This window comes from Lates calcarifer, linkage group LG12 (assembly GCF_001640805.2).
Source record: "Lates calcarifer isolate ASB-BC8 linkage group LG12, TLL_Latcal_v3, whole genome shotgun sequence".
Taxonomy (NCBI): Eukaryota; Metazoa; Chordata; class Actinopteri; family Centropomidae; genus Lates; species Lates calcarifer.
In genome coordinates this window covers 21930956-21952948 of record NC_066844.1, presented here as the reverse complement: position 1 = coordinate 21952948, position 21993 = coordinate 21930956, and the positions used below count along the sequence as shown (strand labels likewise).

At 41.1% G+C, this 21993-nt stretch overlaps 2 protein-coding genes across 4 annotated transcripts in view; one reads left to right on the top strand and one right to left on the bottom strand.

Annotated features, from left to right (window-relative positions):
• eefsec (eukaryotic elongation factor, selenocysteine-tRNA-specific) overlaps nt 1-21993 on the bottom strand; it is an 82977-nt gene that overhangs the window by 11835 nt on the left and 49149 nt on the right. The gene's annotated exons all lie outside the window — the stretch shown is intronic.
• On the top strand, nt 158-8870 carry gata2b (GATA binding protein 2b). Its single transcript, XM_018673535.2, has 6 exons — nt 158-341; nt 618-1047; nt 1697-2293; nt 4246-4391; nt 6852-6935; nt 7827-8870. Exons 2-6 carry the CDS (start codon nt 822-824, stop codon nt 8109-8111), a joined length of 1338 nt encoding a protein of 445 aa, XP_018529051.1. The 5' UTR covers nt 158-341; nt 618-821; the 3' UTR covers nt 8112-8870.

Below are 21993 nucleotides of genomic sequence, written 5' to 3'. Positions count from 1 at the left end.
TATTAAAACTATAGAAATATTTCAGTGATGTTCTGGTCCTGGGGAAAGGGGTAGTGGTGTTGGGGTGGGGGTACCGCCTCTGAGGGTTTTTTGTAGAGGTGCTGTGCAATTGGCTGAGTCAAAGCTTTATTGGAGACTCCGCCCAGCAGCTTGTCAAGCTTCGCCCCGCGCTGTCAGCCACAGTTATACGTGTTGCTTTAAGTCCCAGTGGACGGAGTTTACTCTGACAAACACCAACCGAAAACTGGAGAGGACCAGCAGCACCGAAAAGGGGGACGGGGGGAGAGTTTTCCTAAGGAGAGAGCCGATCGGACGCTGTGGATAAAATAACATTGGCAAAGGTACGACATGTTTCTCCTGCTGTCACTGAGTCAGATGGTTAGTAGTTACAAAGCGTAATAAGCTGTGGATGAGCAGCAGCTTATTAAGAGTGATGGGGTAATAAATATATGGGGGTGGAGGTTATTATTTTTTTAAATTATTATTATCTTAAGTTGCATCCACAGGAGCTGTATATACAAGCTACCCGTTTAGAGAACTGATGCTTACAAACAGATAGCAGGCTGCACAACACCTCTGCCTTTAAAATATTAACATCTGATGTTTGCATGTCGCAGGTTTCCAGTGTCAAGCTCGACTCGATGTCCCGGAGACGGAGAGGAATTTACCTCAGAGGCACAAAAACAAAGCATTAGTCCTCTTCTGTAAATGGACACAGCGAAGATCTCGTAAAAAAGGAACACATTTTAAAACCATCCAGTGTCCTCCCCTCTGGATATTCTCTGACTCTATAAAAGCGCGCCGCAGAGAGCCATAAGAAGATGGATGTGACGGCCGATCAGCCCCGCTGGATGCACCACCACGCCGTGCTGAACGGGCAACACCCGGACTCTCACCACCACGGCCTGGGCCACAACTACATGGAGCCCACGGCGCAGCTCCTGCCTCCAGATGAGGTGGATGTTTTCTTTAATCACCTGGACTCGCAGGGGAACCCGTACTACCACAACTCCGCCCGGGCCAGAGTGTCCTACAGCCAAGCGCACGGTAAGATGGAGCTGAAACTGAGGGCTGCAACTTTAGCCAAAAAAAGAGAAAAAAAAAAAGAAAGAAAGAACCAAAGAAAGAAAGAGACACAAACTCGTATGAAAAATATGAGCTGCAAAGCAAAACTATTCTTTTCTAAAAAGAGGAATAACAGTTACCTTCATGGTTTGATTGATGTTTGCCTTGTGATAACAGGCAGATCATATTTTTCTATCTTATCACTATCACAGCATTAAACATCACACATGCACCTGAAAAATGTTGCTGTTTCAGACTTAAAATATGAAAAAAAGTGAATTTTCTGTATCTGATAAACTGGTTTGTTCATGTGGTTCTCAATTTTTTTCATTAGCCTACATTTTTATGATTTTGTATTTTATATAAGACATTCATTCAATTAAAACAGTTGATGCAACTTGGACCTGTGTGTTAGTAAATGCATATTTTAGTGCACGTTTGTCTGTTTTTGATTATTGTGGCTGCTTTATTTACATGTTTGTGTCTGTCCAGTGTGTCCAATAAATCAACAAGTCTAATAATTATCTGGTTATTTTTGCATCCAAACTTGCATGCCATAAAAACACCACCAGATGATGAATAAGCCCGTCACCTTCTCTGTAATAAATGATCTGCTGTTTGACTTTCACAGCTCGTCTGACGGGGTCTCAGGTCTGCCGGCCTCATCTCATCCACAGCCCGGGGATTTCATGGCTGGAAAGTGGGAAAGCAGCTCTCTCAGCTCACCACCACAACGCCTGGGCCGTGAGTCCCTTCAGCAAGCCCAGCCTGCACCACCCGGGCTCCGCGTCCCCGGGCGGCCTATCCGCTGTCTACCCGTGCAGCAGCAACTCGAACACGGTCTCCGCGTCGTCGTTAACGCCGCCGACCCACTCCAGCCCGCATCTGTACACCTTCCCCCCGACGCCGCCGAAGGACGTATCGCCGGACCCGGGGGCCGTGTCTCCCTCGTCCTCGTCCGCCACCAGAATGGACGAGAAGGAATCTATCAAATACCAAATGTCATTAACGGAGGGGATGAAGATGGAGGGAACCAGCCCGCTGAGGAGCAGCCTGGCCTCCATGAGCGCTCAGACCCCCTCCACCCACCATCCCATACCGACGTATCCCACCTACTCTCTCCCAGCGGCACACGAATACGGCAGCAGTCTGTTTCACCCGGGCAGCCTGCTGGGAGCATCGTCCAACTTCAACCCCAAGAACAAAGGCAAGACACGGTCCTGCACTGGTGAGTCCGCTGAAACACGCGTGACTAAACCCCCAAAATAGAATAAAATATATCAGAAAATGTTACGACTGCATTCGGACTTAGAGGCTGTCTTAAGTTTATCTACTGTTTCGATCTTGTTAAGTCAGTGACAATTAAACCAAACTAAAACTGAAAGGTCTCAGGCGATTCAAAATTAACTTAACACATTTTAAAAAATATCCTGTGGCACACTACTGTAGATAATATCTGTGTATCTGTGGCATAACGAAGAGTCTATTGACCTTCGAGTGCTGCTTTGCATCGTTTTGCACTGTGCCAGGTTTAAAATCCATCCACCATTGTGTTAATATTCCTGTCAAATGATTATTACACGAGCTTGTTACATATGAACACAAACAAACACAATTAAACTGCCAGTTATAATCAAAACTGTTTATGAATGTCACATTAAGCAAATATATAAGATCATTATCACACAACTCTTCATGAGCTGATAAAATTATCCAAGAAAAATACATCATTTGGATTATTGAAAAGAAAAACATTTATTAATAAAGACAAAAACCTGAATGAGAGATACAGCTCTTCATGTAGGAAGCTCCTCTTATAATAATCAATTTAAATTAACAGCCTCATAAAAGCCATTTAATATATTCCAGATCAGTAATGTTGCCAGATTAATTTCTTCTTGAGTCATTCTGTAAATGGTCTTAATTGCAGCCAGCCTATTGCAATGTGCTGTGATTTAAGCATAATCAAGTTTTATATATAATTTTGGAAATTGGGTTAGAATAATGATTTAAAATATAAAAAATAAACCATAATAACAATAATGTTTTTCCCCCTAATAAATGGTTTCAAAGGCCTAAGCCTGCACTCCACTGTTCTCCAACACAGAGACACTTTGATAATCCTCTTTTGTTAACCGTGACTCTGTAATTACGCCTGATCTGGCTGCAGCAGAACAGTGAGCTGGATGCAGCCCAGAGGTGTGAAAGGAAGATCCGCAGGCACTCAGAGCCAAAACCTCAGTATTTAGGCTAGAGTCCCTTCTCTGTTACATAAGACATTAATACATTGTCCTGATTGTTATTTGATTACAGACCAGGAGACTTCCAGCTTCAAACCTGATTGTGTTAAACCAGCTTATTAGCACGGCCGGTAATCTAACCTCACTTTAAATAGCTTGTTTTTTCTATGAAACAGGAGCTGAGCTGGCTGTAAAATCTATTTTACTGACTTTAATATAATTATAGGTTATAGTGTGACACTGATTGCTGTTATTGAGCTAAGAACTGAAATATTTTCTAACATTACTGATGTAAATTTTATTTTATTGTTATCTTCCAAAGGGTCGAAGATATTTGACCAAAATCTACTAATCTATTTTGTGCATGATTCTGCTCATGTACAAATATATGTTTTTCATCATCAGACTGGTTTATCCTGGCAGTATTAGAAACTGAACATACAGAGGAAGTTGCTGCTGATGGCAAAGCAAACTCCTCTTCAATTTTCAGCTGTTTAGTGCCTCTGCTAATGTAAACTATAAAGGAATCTCATTATTTTCCAGCTTGCTACATGCAGACACCGTTTCTCACTGTCCACTCTCATTAACAAAGAATCTGTGGTAAAAAAAAAAGAAAAAGATAAAAAAGTTAAATGCAGTATGTGCTTTAACCTGTAATTAAAGGTATTGTTTGTGGAAATATGTTGCTGAACCAAAACTGATTAAGAAGCTTGAACAGAGAACAGCCTGGCCACAAAAATCTGATGTGTACACACACACACACACACACACACATGCAAATGATTAGTTTATGAACAAATAAATTCTTGTCAAAGCAGCTGATAAAAGTATGTTTTTACAGTTGGTCGATGACAGAGTGAACAAGTCCTTGTAAGTCAGCTCATTAAGGTATGAAGTCTGATAAACTCATAAATGTCGATGTGTATTTTTTTCCCCTCAGAGGGCCGCGAGTGTGTAAACTGTGGAGCCACCTCTACGCCTCTGTGGAGACGTGACAGCACCGGACACTACCTGTGCAATGCCTGCGGACTGTACCACAAGATGAACGGCCAGAACAGACCACTCATCAAACCCAAACGCAGGCTGGTGAGTCCCATCCACTGCAGCTTCACTACAGTACTAAACAAGTGTGTGTGTGTGTGTGTGAGTTGGAGGTGGCAGTAAATAAAATGAGTGTAAGGTGGAGGGAGTGGGGGGGTGGGGGTACAACAATGCCAGGAAAGTTATATTTTCCCAATCAGTTTCCAGGAATTGTATTTCTCGCTCACCTCTTGCTCCTTCAGCTCGGGCTGTTAGCAGAGAGAGACTATCTGTGTCGTTTCTGTTATCATTATTACTGCTACTTCTGATACTGTCATTGATAGCAGGGCCTGCACACATCCCTCAAAACAACACTGCGCCTCGCTGACTCTTTATGGCTCATGATGCTGCTGCTGGGTGCAGCGCTGAGCACTTTGAAATTTTGTTGTGCGAGGTGTTGAAGTAAAGGTTTGTTTTTATTTTGACATGTGGGCAGCAGAGTGTCACTGCCTAGTGAAAACCATGTGTCTCCAGATTAGGTGATTTTGAATTTTTCAAATAAACTGAGGGATTAACTGTTTCCTTTTTGGGGTTGAGAAATTTCTCCAGTTTCTAAACAAACCATTAAAATGCTATTGGATTGTGTGAAAAAGCATCATGACAAAGCTGTTGTTCTTAAGTTTACATTTTGTAGCTTCATGTTTTTTTCAAAGGACAGAAAGGAGTGTCTAAAGCCAAATATTTCCCACCATGCACTGCTTCAAACATCATGTGTTGCCCAGTCAGTCCCAACTTTCACATCACACTCATCTAGCTGCACAGATTAAAACTGTTCAAATACATTTAGCCATAAATAAGTGTAAGGGGAATCACAGTTTTAAAAGGTGAAATCCACATTAAGTGAAATACTGGAAAGCCAGGGAACAAGAATGCCACACTCTAAATTTAGCTGCATGACCATGTTTATTTCTGCAGCAATTTTGACTGCTAAAATAATAACTAACATTAAATAGCTATTCCTAGATTCTCATAATAATTTCAAAGAAAAGCAACATCTCTGGAGCCTGAATGCATCAGTGCAGCCATGTGCAGTAGTTGTGTTTGTAGCGGTGTGTTGCAGCAGGAGGCAGCTGTGAAATGAAGACAGTATTTGCAGAGTAAACAGACACCGCTCATTAAATCAGTAGAGGCTCTAATTAGCGGTGAAAGGCGGTGGGCTACCACACTGTTAAACCACGACTTTAAATTGTTTTATTTTGAAGGGACTCTGAACCAATGCGACAGAATGGCCTGAGGCAGAAGCCAGAGAATAGATGTAAAAGCAGTATTTGTTCTAATGACAGTAATCAAAGAAGAATTGCTTTAAATTAGCACAACAAAAACACGAAATTAAAAAAAAAGATCTAGTGAGAAACGGGCACGGTGAGCTACAAGATTAATAGAAGACTTTTATTTTGCGAACGCTGAGATTATAATTTAGGGTCAGACATAGAGATTAGTTTCAGGATTAGCCCTATTTTTATTCACTTGCGCTGATCAGAAAGCCTGTTTCAAACCATATTTATTTCACCGTCTTTTTACTATAAATGCATATAGGGCCGTATATCAGGCCTGGTTTCCGCACGGCTCGGCCGGGGTTCGCACTGCTCCACAGCGCCCTGTGCTCAGTGGCAGCAGCCTTCCAGTTGTTTCCTATCCGGATATCTGACCGGTCCAGATAAAGCAGCGGGGCCAGTGCCTGCTTCCTCCCACGGCCTAGTAACTAAAGGCTCAGACCTAATTTTCTAGTGGTCAAACTCTCGGTTCACGGCAGAGAAAGTACACAACAGTGAAAAATGGAGAGGACTGGGAAAGTTATGGAAGTTGATGAGTGACAACACTAAGCAGGGTTGACGTGAGAAACGTGATTTTTGACGTCGAAATCTGGAAAATTATTTACTATCATATAACAACTTTATTGATATTATATAATTATTAATTTCCTGTATAAGAAGTAAACCTCGTGAAAAGCACAACATATTCAGGTGTGAAGGATCAAATTCATGTTCTTCATGTGACATCTTGTTTATAAACTTTTCCTTTGAAATCTGTCGTCAAAAATATTGAGGAGGTAATATATAACATATGTGTATATATATGCAAAAAATAATAATTTAAGTATTTTTTATGCAAAAGTTGCAACAATTTACTGATTCAAATGTGACAGGTTTTAGATTTTATCAGTTTTCTGTGATAGTAAACTAATATCTTGTTGATTGTTTTTTCTTGTTGTATGATTGTTTTGCTTAATTGAGAAATAATTAGTAGATTAATCATCAATAAAAATAATTCTTAGTTGTGGCCTTAATGTCATAAAGCCTGTTTAAATCGATAGTTTGATATATTGTAGCCTGCATACTGAAATATATTCTTACATTTAAAATTTGCTGTGTTTGCTAGTACTGTTGACCTCTCAGTAAAACTTGGTCCATATTTCTCCACAGTCTGCTGCCAAGACGAGCAGGCACCTGTTGTGCAAACTGTCAGACGACCACCACCACGCTCTGGCGGCGCAATGCAAATGGAGACCCGGTGTGCAACGCCTGCGGCCTCTACTATAAACTGCATAACGTAAGTCTCTGACCCAACGCTGTGGCCTCTGCAAAGTCGACAGGGTCAAGTAGACGGGAAGTATGCAGGCAGGTTAGACTTATTGTTGGGGGATAAGAGGCAGAAAAGTGAGAGAGAAAGAGAGAAAGAGAGAAAGAGAGAGAGAGAGAGAGAGAGAGAGAGAGAGAGAGGAGAAGGAGAGAGTGAGGGTTGTTTTACACTGACACTGTTGGACTCGTTGGTGTTTCTTTCTTTATTGTTTCCATGCTAGGAGTAATCCCCTGAGAATCACAATGGTGGGACTGTTGTTGAGTGGGACAGCCACAAGACCAGTCTCCATATGAATTAAGACTGGAGGCATCAAAATATATTTGTGCACTAGAAATGCAGATTTTTAAAGGATAAGCTTGGTGATATTGTATATTTTATATTTAGTGATCTCTGTGTCTGATATAGCTTATTCCTCTGTGCCATAGAGCTCCACTATTGCGCTGGGTGACATGTTCCTTCACTATGATGAACATGGGCACTACAGTTTATTTTGAGTCAATTTCACAAACACTGTCCTGCTGCTGTAAATACTTAGTATACTGTACACTGTGTTGAAAACTACAGTGCCCAGTTGCTTGAGGAAATCACTGAGGCTTTTCTTTTTTTAAATAAAACCGTGACCTGTTTTTCAAGATTTACAATCTCAGTAGGAACCAATGGGCTTGGGGCTAAGTGCCACAGACAGGATGGGGAAGTAGGATACTGGGGGATGGAGGAGAATATTGTATATAACAAAAGAACTCAGATACCCCAGGTTTAAAAATGTATTGGATGACAAGTTTATAAAATTTTCTGGGTTTGAACTTTCAGCCCAGAGTTAAACTGTATCATTCACCTCTTCACTTCTCCCTCTGCACACAGGTGAACCGGCCTTTGACCATGAAAAAGGAGGGAATACAGACACGCAACCGTAAAATGTCCAACAAGTCCAAAAAGAGCAAGCGGGTCAGCGACAGCTACGAGGAGTTTTCCAAAAGCCTGCATGACAAGAACTCTCCCTTCAGCGCCGCCTCCCTGGCCGGACACATGTCCATGGGCCACTTGCCACCTTTCAGCCACGCCGGACACATGCTCCCTACACCCACCCCAATACACCCGTCGTTTGGCCACCCGCACCACTCCAACATGGTGACGGCCATGGGTTGAGCGGGTGATGAGAGGGGTTAGCATAGAGCTACTTCAAGAACCTGAGACAGTTTCATGAAGGGGGATCAGGGGTCTCACTAGAGGACAGTGTGTACAATGTTACAGACATGCAGTTTGTATGTCTTCACCTTGATTGTCTCTTGATTGATTATGCCAGTGGTATGTCAGAGAAAAGGTGTATCGTTGGAGGAAAGGACGTTTTTACTCCTTATCTATAGGTACCTATTTTGATGGGGGAGGATTCTGCTTCCTGTCATCCAGGCACACACATGTAAACACAAAAATGTCATTGCACCTCATAGTTTTGCTCCAACAGTCCCCACTGACGCCCTGACTGTCTGCAGTGTGGTTCAGTGTGTGCCGAACAGGTTTATATAACTGTGAATATTGTAAATGTGTTAGACTGAGGGGGACGTCCCATGCAGAGAGCAAATCCCCTTCACAACATTAAATGAAAATATGCTGGATTTTTTGCTCATGGACAATTTTAAAAGGAATTTTCACAAAAGAAACAAGCAAACAAAAAAGTTTATGAATCCTAATTTGACACTGTTTATTCTAATTATTGTTATTATAATTATTATTGTTATTATTGTTATTCAGATAATTTATTTTCACTGCCTTTTTTTCTTTGACTATATCACCTGAATCATAATATGGATACTGTTATCCCAGTTATGAATATATTTTTAGCTGAAGCGCTTTCTCTGAGCTGGTCAACATTTATACTCGTAAGAAATAAAGAGATCAAGTTCATTATCCAATCTGCTCCGTCTATTCAATATCAAATATGTAAGTCCCTGAAATCAGACCAGATGCAGCAGTTCATGTTGATTATTGCACTGTCACACTGTGACAACATACAGTGTTGACTGAGAAACGTAAGACACAAACATATATCTCACTGAGACACATAACCCTCATGAGGGCACTATTACAAGTTCACTTAACACAGATCAAAGCCGCAATAATAATTGTTTGATTCTTTGTACGATTACAATAACTATCTTATGCTGATAATATGTGCATCAGATGCTCTGTATTGTCCCTGTTTTTCTCTGGAGCGACAGATTAATAGTTTGTTTTTGTGTGTGAATCAATATATCTTCATATGTTGCTCCACAGCTGATACTAATGTCCTCATCTCTGCATCCCTCTACTGATCTGTGCTATATTCATCGAACACTTCTACCATCTTGCAAGAGTCAGAAAGCACAAGTTTGGTCTTTACTACCTGTCAGCAACAACAACAACAACAACAAAAGCTGAAAATCTGGTGGCCATTGCATAATGTTGATAATAAAAAAAACATATAATCCTAGCAGTGATGCCTGAGAAAACTTATTTCCATTCTAGAAGGATTCAACAATGTTAAAGCAGCGATAACCAATATTTTAATATTAACAATGGTTCACACGACCACTTGTATGTGGTAGGTGTCGCTTATAGTGATGATCCCATAGAGAATTTACACCAGACTCCACATCTGTGATTTCTCCTCAGCTTTTCAGAATGTTTCAGTATCTTTCAGCTCATTCTTTCAGTTTCATGGGCCACAACTGTACTCCCGCTGCTCTCATAGCATTGTTGTCATCTGCAGCTGGTTTTAGTGGAAAAGCTCTAAAATTCAACTGTACACTACCCGCCCAGCACCAAACGGCAGACAGACAAAGTTAGCGTAAACAGAGTGGAGCATTTAGCTGCTAATGAGCCACATATGTCCCACAGGAGTTGGTAGAGACCAAAAACAGAGCTAAAATTGCGGGAATATTGTACCTATACTCATCAGGAGGACACAAGCAAATCAACAAAGATGACAATAATTCAATGTTGTGTTTACAGCTTATTTCAGCTTATGCCTTCAGAAAATATTACAGCTCTGATAAGACAAAGTAAAATAGCTTTGAAGAGAAAAACACATATAAAAGAGTCAATAATCATGTTCATTGCCCAACCAGGACATGTAGGACATCCTGCTGTTTTGTAAACCCCCCTGCCCCCCACACACATAACATCAACTTCTGTTGGCTGCATAATAAATTGTCCATCTCCTCTCCTTTCAGGACAGCCTTTGCTGTAGATCTCAAATGTGTGCAGTATCCATGTACATAAGTGCCCCCCCCCCCCCCGCCATTGTTGACCTGAACTGACGCTTTGTGACAAACAGGTTACTTCACTGGCCAGTGGAGATTACTGCTGTTGATAGAAATTTAGCAGGTTGAGCCATATGTCCCCACAGTTACTTAACCAGTTGCATCTGCTCATTGGATAATACTCTTATGAAATAGACTTTCTCATTGTCAGTCTGTTGCAGCTAGCTGAGGCTAATCCACCAGTGATATAAGACATCTCTTAGAAGACCATAAGAGCTTACTGTTTCTTACACAACTTAACCCTTTTGCTACAAATTATGTAAATGTTACATCACTACCATATTTTTAGTATACTTCTCTTCCTTTCATAGCTGTTAGTGAGTTTCAGTCATAGCTCTATCTTTAGAAAACTCAATTTACAAAGAGCTGAACCTGGCTTGAGAAAGATGATTCATCACAGTCAACATGTTTCTTTGCTTTAGGGTCAAAGAAACATTATTATTGTGTGGTAGTGCAATGCAACTCCTTTGAAATCATATCATATTTGTTAACTGTGAAATTCTGTGTTGCCTTACAGAGTGGGAAAGCCACACAATCATTATTTTAGCTGATAAAGATCAAAGGTTTGCAAACTGCCTTCTTCAGGACAGGGTAATTCGGAAAATGATCAGCAGTACTGTAAACATGCAAAAACAAATACTCTCTGACACAGATTTGAGTTGTGAAGTGTTTGTCTGTTAGTGCAGGATGTCTCTGCCCCTGGCCTACAGCGCCGAGACTCACAGTTGAGGGTCAACCCAAGTGCAGCCTGCAGCCTCCTCTCAAGACTTCCCTGACCTTCCACCCTGGAAGCACTTACTCTGTCACTCTTCTAGACCCTCCCACAGACTTACTCACAGATGCTTTTAAAATGTTACCTCCTGTCCTGAAAACATAAGTGAAAGAACAAGACTTCCCACCAAGAAGAGATAAAAAGGAGTCGAGTGGTGAAGTTGGACCTCTCTGAAGACCTCTGTTAGGGAAAGGTTTGGGGACTGGATGGGCATCCTAAATCACCTCACAACTGAGATTTACAGCTCCCACCTTAGTACAAGTACACCCCCTCACCCCACAACCTTATTGGAGCATTTGTTTTTCTACCAAATTCAATTACTGGAATCAAAAACAAGGTCTGAATGGACTTCAGAGGAGCGAGTTAGCGGCGAGATGGTGATAAATCAGATGAAAGGGTAAAGGAGCAGAGTTTTAACCAGTTCAGAGACCTAATAATGGTGAAGGGAGAGGATGTCTAGAAAAAAGTGGGAGAAAACAACTCATCCTCATTAAGTCTAGATCCTTGGACGCCAAAGTAAGGTCATGTGCGTCAAAGAGCTTTTTACAAACAAGAAGCAGTGAGATTATGATTACACTCAAATTAAGACATTATATTTTAGCACTATTACAGCTTGACTGGCTCGTCACAGTTGTAAAAAAAAATTAAGTCTCCAAAAAAATGTCAATGTGATCCCTTGGGACCTTTGTATCTCTTATGTGTTTTTGGTGGATAGTCGAGTTGTTTTGATTAACTAATTATTTCCAGTTGATAGTTGTGTAATAAAGGTCTCGCTTTGTTAAGAGTGAAAATGTCAGGAATCAGTTTTATCGCAGTCTGTTTAGAAACCAGTGTTAGCATTATGTCAGATGTTATGGGGTAATGAGCAGCCTGGTATCACCAAATGGCAAAAGAATAACACAGGAATTTCTGAAGTAATTTCACATGTTATCACTTTGCATTTTTTGCTTTTCACGCATTATTTCTTGACAAGTCATTTTTAACCCCTAACTCCACTACTGGCTAAATAGCAAATAATTGACATGTAAAAAGCTTAAAATGCGTAGATATGACACACAAAATGTCCTTGAAAGTGGTGTGCTATTTATACACCATCTCATGATATCACATCGTGGTGGAACAAATCTGGCATTTGTTTAGTGTTTCCAGTCACACAGAGGATAGCTGTTCGATATGGAGACTTACACAATGAATCGTTACCTAAACATTTTGAAATCTATTTTCAGAGTAATCTGTTTCTCAAACTTGTGGGGAGATTAATGAGCTGCTGATCAAATGCAGCACAAGTTATAGTGGGAACGATGAGTTACTGTAAATGTCCATTTAAATTATTTTCTGTCCATACTTAATGAGTAGAAAATAATAATTGAAAAAAATAAAATTTTCTCAATCAACTGTAAATGCAATTGACGGAAAGCCTATGCTACGAACTAGCTGGTTGAAAAATATTCTAGGGAATCAAGTGTGATTAAGTTAGATAGCAAATGCAAACTATAAAACAAACTAAAGTAAATTAAAACTAAACTAAACTAAAAACTACAGACAATTTAATCCCTGCTTTTGATAGCAATAGCACTCTCATTAACAGTCTACTGTATGAGTACAACATAATTTTAAAAACTGATAATACAACAATGATCAAACTGTTGTCATCTACATTATTCTGCAACACTTATGCTGATGCAGTGCTGAGTACAACCTCATTACTTCATCACAGCTGTAGAATGGCATATCTGCAGTATAATATCCATGGGTAGCAGTTCACGGTAATTGTATGGTATCTGTTTCCACAGATATCATACAATTAAGGATTTAAAATGTCTGCAATGAATGAAGAAAACTTGTAAACTGGATGCTTGGTCTGTAGTGCCACTGAGGAAAGTAGAGACTGGAATTTTAAATTGTTTTAGCTCTAAAATATAAATGACCCCTGCTTTGAAAAAAGAAAAAAACCTGCACTACTCTTAATGTTACTGGAACACTGTCACTTGTCTATTTTTAAAAAGCTGTATTGGAGACAGGTCACGAAGCATTACACCACCTAGATAACTGCATGACCCTGATCACTAAGTACTTGTCTCCTGGGTATCCAAGAGACAAACAAACCTCTGATATAGTCATTTCATTTTCAACAACATGATCTCACACTGCACACTTGAATGACCAGAGGGTGTGAGATGTGTCAGACATGCACCAATGGGACTCTCAGCTCTGTTACAATCTGGGATGAGCTTCAGCTAGATCTGGGTTCAAAGGTGTTGCCTCTGCTGTGATCTCAAGGGAACCAAAAATACACAGAAGGCAGAGAAACACAAGGCTCCTATCACTGACCTTCAGAATATATGACAGAATCTGCTGTTTCCCAGGGTAGAAACAAACATCATGTCAGTGACAAAACTTTCAGAGAGACCGAGTGTGGATATGGAGGTTTGCTGCAGAGTTCTAGTTTTCACCAAGATAATAACAGCTATTAAACACCTTACAGTAGGAGATGTAAATTCTGTAAATGTAGAATGAGATAAACCTTCACCCAAACAGGGGCAAAACAAAAGAGGAAGCTATGAGGATAGCTCTGAGGACAAATTGTAACAAAAAGTGGTAGAAGGGGCAGATACGCCCCCTAAAACTATACTGGAGCAGAGATGCACACCAGAGACACACACTCCAACAATCACAAGCACACTCTATCCAGGCACACACACTGTGAATGTAGATGGGGCTCCGCAGAAAAGGTAGAACATGCTGACACACGGTGCATTCTCCCTGAAAAGTGGGACACCCTCCAACCACCCGATCCACAACCACTGACAAGTCTCTTTCAAACTGCTTTTCTTCTCCTGTCTGAGGCAGACAAATTCATCCCTCTTGTCTCCAAACAATCACCCCTTTTCTTCTGCTTGTTGCACCAATGAAAGGAGGAGGGAGGGTCCAGGAGAGAAAGAGGGAGGGAGAAATGCATCTGCCTCACAGAGCTAAACTGTAGGCACTAGGCTAATGTCCTGTGTGTTAAGGCCCCTGGGACTGGGCGTCTGGGCCCCACTATCTTATAACACAGTTGACAAAAAGCCCAGGGCTCTGCCCTCAGGAAATCTGAGAGGCGGGGTATCTAGGCCGGGAGGGCAGGAAATAGGGAAGGAGGGACAAAACATCCAGGTACGTTGCACCTACGCTGGCCCATATACACTCTGTTGTCACTTCATTTGAAACACCCAGCTGAAACTAATGCACTCTAATAAAACAGTCCTGCAATAAATCCTCCTTCATGAAGGTTTCAATGTCCACTTTTTGATGAAACTGTGTTAAAGACGTGTTGATTCTTTTTGGAGGATTTAGTTTGGGTTGCTGTTGAACTGTATTGTGTTATGTTGACGAGTGTTCCTATTATTTTGTCCACCCGACTCCAATCTATGAGGGGAAGCTAAACAACAAATGTTATATAATGCAAATCATTAATTTAACATGTTGGTTTAATGTGTTAGCATAACATTTGCTAAATTAGTACTTAGCACAAAGGACAGTTGTCAAGAATTTTCACTAAAATCCTAAAAAATATGAAACTAATTTTGGCACAAAAGAAAAAGTCAGGGGAGCTCTGACGTCAGAACAAACACTGCTTGAAGTAGATGAAGAAGTTCTTGTCAGATTTTTTTTTCTTTTTCCTCCCTGAAATGTTACAAAACTAACTTCTGTGATGAATTGGTGCTAAACAAATAAAACTGACTTGACTTGACCTGAAGAGTGTGATGACAATATTATGACAGCTTATTTGAGGTTGTGTCTGAGGTCAGAGGTCAGGATCATCAACTGATCAGCTGAGAGAAATCTCTCCATCACTGTACATATGTACAAACACACAAATACTAACAATGTTTCCATAGATGTCACTAATCTCTGTTATTGTGTCTCATGTGAATAAGGAAATGTGACAGATAGACAACAATGTGACACCAGTGCACACACAGTTACCTGAAGGTCTCTGGACACCATCATCCCATCCTATTTAGCCGTATTATCACATCAGCTGTCAGTGGAGCACTCACTCTTGCCCACACCCTTCCACTATTAGTCACTATTTACACACAGCTACGGTTCACTTTCACTCCAGTGCCATAAAAATACCATGTCTCCATTTGGCAGCATCCAACTGACACATTTTTATTTGCTGTCAACACTGACTTGTGCCTCATACCTCGAACAAATTGCAGTGTCCTGTGATGGCCATGAGCAGGGCTGCTTGAGAGAGTGGAGATAATCATTTCTAGGGATTTATGCTGGAGGCCAAGTGTCTCTGCTGTTAATGTTGCCTCTCCACTGACCTTCCAGTGACCTGCAGAGCATACAACAGCTCAGAGCGGAGGCCCCTTTGGCTGGAGACCAAAAAACTGGAGAGAAACAAACGCAGAATGAGAGAACAAGACGAAAAGAGAAACGTGTACTACCAAGGGGGTTACTGCAGCGCAAAATAATAATAAAACAAGCAGAAAAGGGAAGATGTGATGACAAACGGACAAGGAAGCTGCAAGAGGAGAATAACAGCAACTTTGTAAAAGAAGGAAGAGTGCGTCGGGGCTTATGTTTGTTGATGCAAGCGATCAGGTTGTCTCGAGCAGAGCTGAAAAGCATTAGGGGCTCTTGGTATTGAACCTAGCCACAGCATACAGCTCATATGATGCAACTCCAGCAATTTTTACAGCACAAACCTCCCCACAGGCAGATCACAGCTCTGATACCTCTCTCAGTGCACTGGAAATGACTGCAGTCAAGACTGATAATGAGCTAAATATGCAAAAGCGGACATGCATGCAGCCACACACATACACACAGGATTACACACACAAACTCATAGAGCTCTGATCCCCCCTCATAGTCGCAAAAGTATCCTGATGTGACATGTGTGTCGCTATCTTTCGTGTTTCTCACATCTCTCTTCCTTTTCACTTCTTCTCCTTCTTTTTTTTATTTGAGCTGATTGCCTTTTTGACGAGTGCACCTCTTATCGCTGTTCACCATCAAGCTGCTTTTCATTTCCTCTCCATTTTATTGCTTTTTTCTTTTTTTAGAATTAGTGTGATGCGTCTCTTTAACCCTTCCACCACTCTGCTAAGCACTGCTGACATAGATCGACTCAGTTGTCCTGCTTCTTTCCTCTTTCATAAATAATTGTAAAAGTAATAAACATTTTCTCTCGCGTGTCACCTTAAGAAACATACAAGCAGTCTGATATTGCTTTACACAAAGAGCACGGTTTTCTGTGAAGAGGAGCTGCAGCCCCAAACATGACAACTTTCACACACTTAGGTGGGGCGAGGAATGGAAACAGGGCCAAGGGAAACTGGAGACATGGATGTGAGCACTGAGAGAAAAAGAGGCAGTGAAAAAAAAGAAAAGAGAGTGACGGACATGGATCCGCCTCACCTGTAGCTTCTGCAGCAGCTTGAGTGTATATAACTCAGCAGAAACCCCCCACCCCCTTCCTCCGCTATCCCACCACAACCCTCTGTAACCATTTCCACGCAGCCTCCACCAGCTTCTTCACATCTTTAATTTCACTGCTATTGTTGCTGCGGCCACAACACCCTGTTGTATTGTCCGTTATACAGCCCGGATATAATGAGGCTGTTTTGTCACCTGCAGAAGAGCCATTTTGTGTGGACAGAAATCACTGCAGGCATTTGCAGCTGCTACAACTCAATGAGCCCGCAGACAATGTGTGTTTCCTAAACAGTTTAACCTCATTAAAGCCTGCACACACACACACACACACACACACACACACACACACACACACACACACAAAGAGACACCTATGTACTCACACATGTGAGATCTAAAGAGACCATGTGAGAATATAGAGATAGATCATCATGACAGAACCATACACTGCGAAAAAATTGTTATCTTAACAAGTCATTATGTCTTATGTCTTACTGAGCTCTAAGTAAAAATCTGTGGTTTTATATTTGTGTCACAGTGGGACACTGAGCAAGGACAAATATCTTTTGCATGCACATCAGTGATATTTAGTAGAGAAATCAATATCACAACGAGAGTAATTTAATTTGAGGAAACAAAGATCTGTGCTCTAAATGTATGAGTGTTTGCTATTATCCTTAAAATGTCCCTTTGAGCTCACGCAGAACAGAGACAAATACAGGGCCATAAAAGGAGACCAGGCAAACTCAACACAGACATCAACAGTGAGCCCAACAGTAATTCAAAGATGTGCTCAGACAAAACGTGAAGCAGAGCTTTGCCTTGCATCATGTATACAAATTTGACCTACAGACCATTTATATTGATTTGCCCCAAATAACCAGTGTAACTACTGTACAGACTTTAGCTATAAGCTAGCTAACAACAGATGACGGTATAGTTACCCTTCGAGAAACTGCCAATTGATTGAATTCTGAAAAATGTTGATGTGCCCTGGATACAGGTTGACGTGATTGTGTGGGATTGGTAGATAGAAAATAAAGGCTTTGGAATTCAATTAAAAACAGGAGTGACCTGATACAACAAAAATATAGTATATTTGGATCTTCTACAATCTAGAATATCAAACCGAGAGATGAGCAAGAGAGCAAAAGGCTTTTCAGTGAGATTCTAGGAGGGAAAGTGCCCATTGAAGGTGAGAAGGTGAAGGTGAGTAACCCTGATATAAACTTCATATCCTGATAATGTATCCTACTAAATATATTTTGAGGGAGATTTAATTACTAATTGAATTATGTTCACTCAACATGTTTTTCACATGAATGGTGAGCGAACAAAGCGCAGGACTTTGACATGGCAGACACAAGTGAAGCTTTCTTAACCATAACCAAGTGTTGTCAGAGCCACACAAAACATTTCTCATGTTTGAGTCAGTATAAGCAGATATATTCCAAGAGTGGATATTGTGGTAAAACTTAAAATGTCAGTCAACATTTGCAGATGTGTTCAGTACAAACTCTAATGCTAATTAAAATAATCTCCTCATTATGTTGATAAGAAAGTTAATTCATATGCCATAATGTTTCTGTCAAAATGTATTTGTTTTTGCTAATTATAGTGGCAAATAAACATAATTTCAAGGAGAGGTTAGGGTTAGAGCTGGATTTGGGGAATTCAGCTACTGACACAAACATCAGAAAATGTTCCTTTTCTTTCTCAATCTACCAAGCTCTCCATGCAACTAAAGCCTTTTCACATTCCTCTCCATTCAAGTCCTTCTCCGGGTTTGTTCTCTTGACCTGCTGATGAGCGAGTCAGATAGCATCTGAGCAGCCTCCCTCCGTGCTGTGCCACCACACCATGAGCAGAGACGGGTGGGGGTTAGGAGACTGGTTTTAGTACAATGTTTTTACTGTGTAGCGGGCAAGCCTCAGCCATTGTGAGGGTCCTGGAGTCAATGTGGGCCCAAGCTTAGCCAGTTACATCAGTCTGAGCCGGGACACTCTGACCTTTATGATTACAGACAATCACACACACAAAATCCAACCGCAAACACCGGCAAGACAATATATAAGGAAATGTCCTTACACAAAAAGAGAGGCGCTTGTGTGAGTTACAGCCGCACTTCTATCATGTGAACACAGATATTCACTCTGAGATTTTCACACAGTCACCCTGCCCCATACTCAAGTGCACAGAGTGTAAGGAAATCCACCTGTCTCCTCTAAACTGGATCTTTTGTGAAATAAATATGATCAAACTGCTCGCTTACACCCTCTTATTGTGCTTTTTATTGTCATTTAAGAAAATACTTCCTTCATGCACCACTGCCCTGGGCCACGTATGAGGACAATGCCGCTCAGATTGCTGTGACAACGCAGCCGTGGAGCTCCAGCACAATTAACGTGGATTGAGTGACGCTGTGAGGTTATTAGTCCATGTTCTGAAACCTCAACCTGCTCACCTTCTCTGCTCCACACTGCCTATAAATTTACACCTTGTACCAAGGTGCGCTCCTATTACACTTGCATGACTACCCGGTAATCCAGTGTTACTGTACCTTCCTTACAGTGTCACAACAATATATTTATTGCCTTTCATAACACGTATTTGATTTATCTGTCTTTAGCTCAATTTGCATTTAGTACAACATAATACCTGGAAAATATAAAATGTAGAACTTATCAATTAATATAGTTTAGTGCTTTTATTTGGAGTGAAAAGTAATTAATAATAATAATCTCTAGGAAAAATACTTTTGATAGGGCAAAATCAGGAAGGTGTTCCATTTAACTTATACGTATAAATGACAGAACAGAACTGAACCACAGAGGGACAGTTTGGAAGGTGTAATCATACAGGAATAGTCTCAGAGTTCCACAGTAACCTTTTCAATGTGATCGTAATCGTCATGTGGTAACCTTTAAAGGACCTACTTCTGTACTGTTACTGCAGTAGTTTACAACACAAATAACGTTGAATGATGTTTAAAACACCAACAGTTAAAGATTTTGACCAGTGTCAGTCACATCAAGCTGTAAACACATAATCTGACTATTAGCTTAATAAACTGATTCAACAAACCTGTTAGCAAACACACCACTTTGTTCACCAGCTAGTCACTAACTTTGTCCGTTGTTTGGTGCTGAGCAGGTGGGCTACTGAAAGCATGCTCGATGAAAACAGTTGCCTGATGTGTGTGAAAACAGCAATATTAAGGTGATAAGAGTGAACCAAAACAGTTGCAGGCAATAAAGCTAAAACAATGAACTGAAAAATGCTAAAATGCTCAGTGACAATTCTCTGTGGGGTCATCACTACAAATGACTTCTTTCACATGACACATAGTCATTTGATCGGTTATGAATACAAAATATTCACATTCACATGGAAAACCTTTTCATAAGTCTTGAGGAGAATTTTAAAATAATATTTAACAAAAATATTCTTTCTGGTAAAGCAAGACTCTCTATGTGTGTGTCCTGACATTACACCACCGGTTCACCTTTCACTCTGCATTTTGGCCGGTCCTGACCTGTTCTTTCTTGCGTGTGGACTCTATTGTGTGAGCAAGCAGCACACATTCAGTATATATCGCATAAACAGACACGCACACAATCACTCACCTACAGATGGCTGCAGGGCTGCTGAGGGGGGTGTGTCTGTGTCTGTGTGTGTGTGTGTGTGTGTGGAGAACGTGGTTCCGCGAATTTCTATAACAGGAAGCCAGGCTGGAGTCAGCCCACACACCAAGGATGCTGGGACGCTGGAGGCCCTGGGCCCCAACCGTGGGAGAGATGGGAGAGGTAAGAGGAAGTCAGCTTCAGCTCGCTTAACTAACAGTATATTAACTTGTATTGAACAGGCAGGGAATAACTACCACTGCGAAAAGAAAACACTGCAGAGGCCGAAAAGGGAAGCGCAACATGACTGACCGAAGACACACGTCCTCTATTTACACAAAACCCAGCTCTACCTCAGGCCACCTCATCTCTCTCTCACCCCACTAATCCCTTAATGACAAACCAGTGAGAGTGAGAGTCAGCAGACAGGAGGAGAGAGAAAAGAGTGAGGACAACCTGCAGGGACAAAAATACCCCTTTTTTTTTTTAAGGAAAACAAAACAAAAACACTGGCAGCAACCAGACTTCAGGGAATCTGCCTCAGCATGAGAGATGAGGAACAGATCAGGCTTTGGGGGTTCAATTAAGTAACAAAGACACATGAAGAAAACAACGCGTCAAATATTGATTATTCTCCATATAATTACAGCTGACCAGCTTTCATAAAGTGCTGCAATGGAGACAAAGAAAGCGTTTATTGGAGTGTGTGATTTTTTTTTTTTGCACAAAGTATGTGCGACTGTTTTTGAGTTGCATGTGTGTGTATGTGTTGTTCAGATTAATACTCCATTGTGAATGGAGAGGGGATCATGTGACAAGAGTCAGACTGAACCCGGCGCCTACACGCTTCTCAGGGGTCACGAAGGGGTCGTCATGTGGCTACTGTGCCCACTGCCAAATATACAAACACACACACACACATAAAGCACAAGTCTGCACAGAGACACAAAAGCACTTAAGCAGATAGAGTACATTAACAGTTAACAAGCATACATGGACACAAATGTACAATATAAGAACACAAATGTGATGATGGAACAACCCGGGGCTAATTTTCACATGACCCCACGTCCATAATTTATACATAAGACACGTGTTTTTTTATTTTCATGACATGTTATTTGCCCTTTTCCTTAACCCCCAACAGACATACTTTGTCATCTCTTGTCCATTTCTACCTCTACTATGACCAATACGTTGTTCTCCCTTCTCTCCTCTTTTTCCCAAGTCATGTAACCTGATATTCCCACGTTCTACTCTCTCTGTACCAAGCACCATTAGTCATATCAACTCAGTTCAGATGCAGGGACGAGGACATCAGGGGAAGGAGACATTGGGGAAATGATGGAGAATGAGTGAGACAGAGGAAAAATATTTTGTGCAGAGTAAACGTTATTAAGATAGGACAGGAGAGGGGTGGTGGATCAGGTTTCAGTGTGTTTTCATGTTCTCTCCCCATTACAGTAATGTGCCGGGGCCACTTAACTAATGCATAAAAGCACAGTGATACCCACAATAAACAGCATTAGACAATGAATTAGAGTATGAGAGGCAGAGAGGGCCACTGAAAAATGTAGACTGTGCATACTTAACCCCCCTCCCTCCTCTCTTCCTCTCTCTAAACACACAGTAAGATGACTAACTTCATTACCCTCCCCATTCCTCTTAGTGAGCGCAGCGAATTGAAACCTAATTACCACACCAGAGCCAAATTAAAAGCTTTTCCTCTCAATGGCTGCAATCCATCTCCTGACAAATGAACAGCGCCACTTCCACTGTGTTTCACGCTCGCTTTCTCCCTCCCTGCATTCAGACATCTTCATTCATGCCGGCACGCTTCCTTTCAAACTACACTGAAGCTATGGCTTTGATACCAGCAGCACATTATCTCACTTATATTA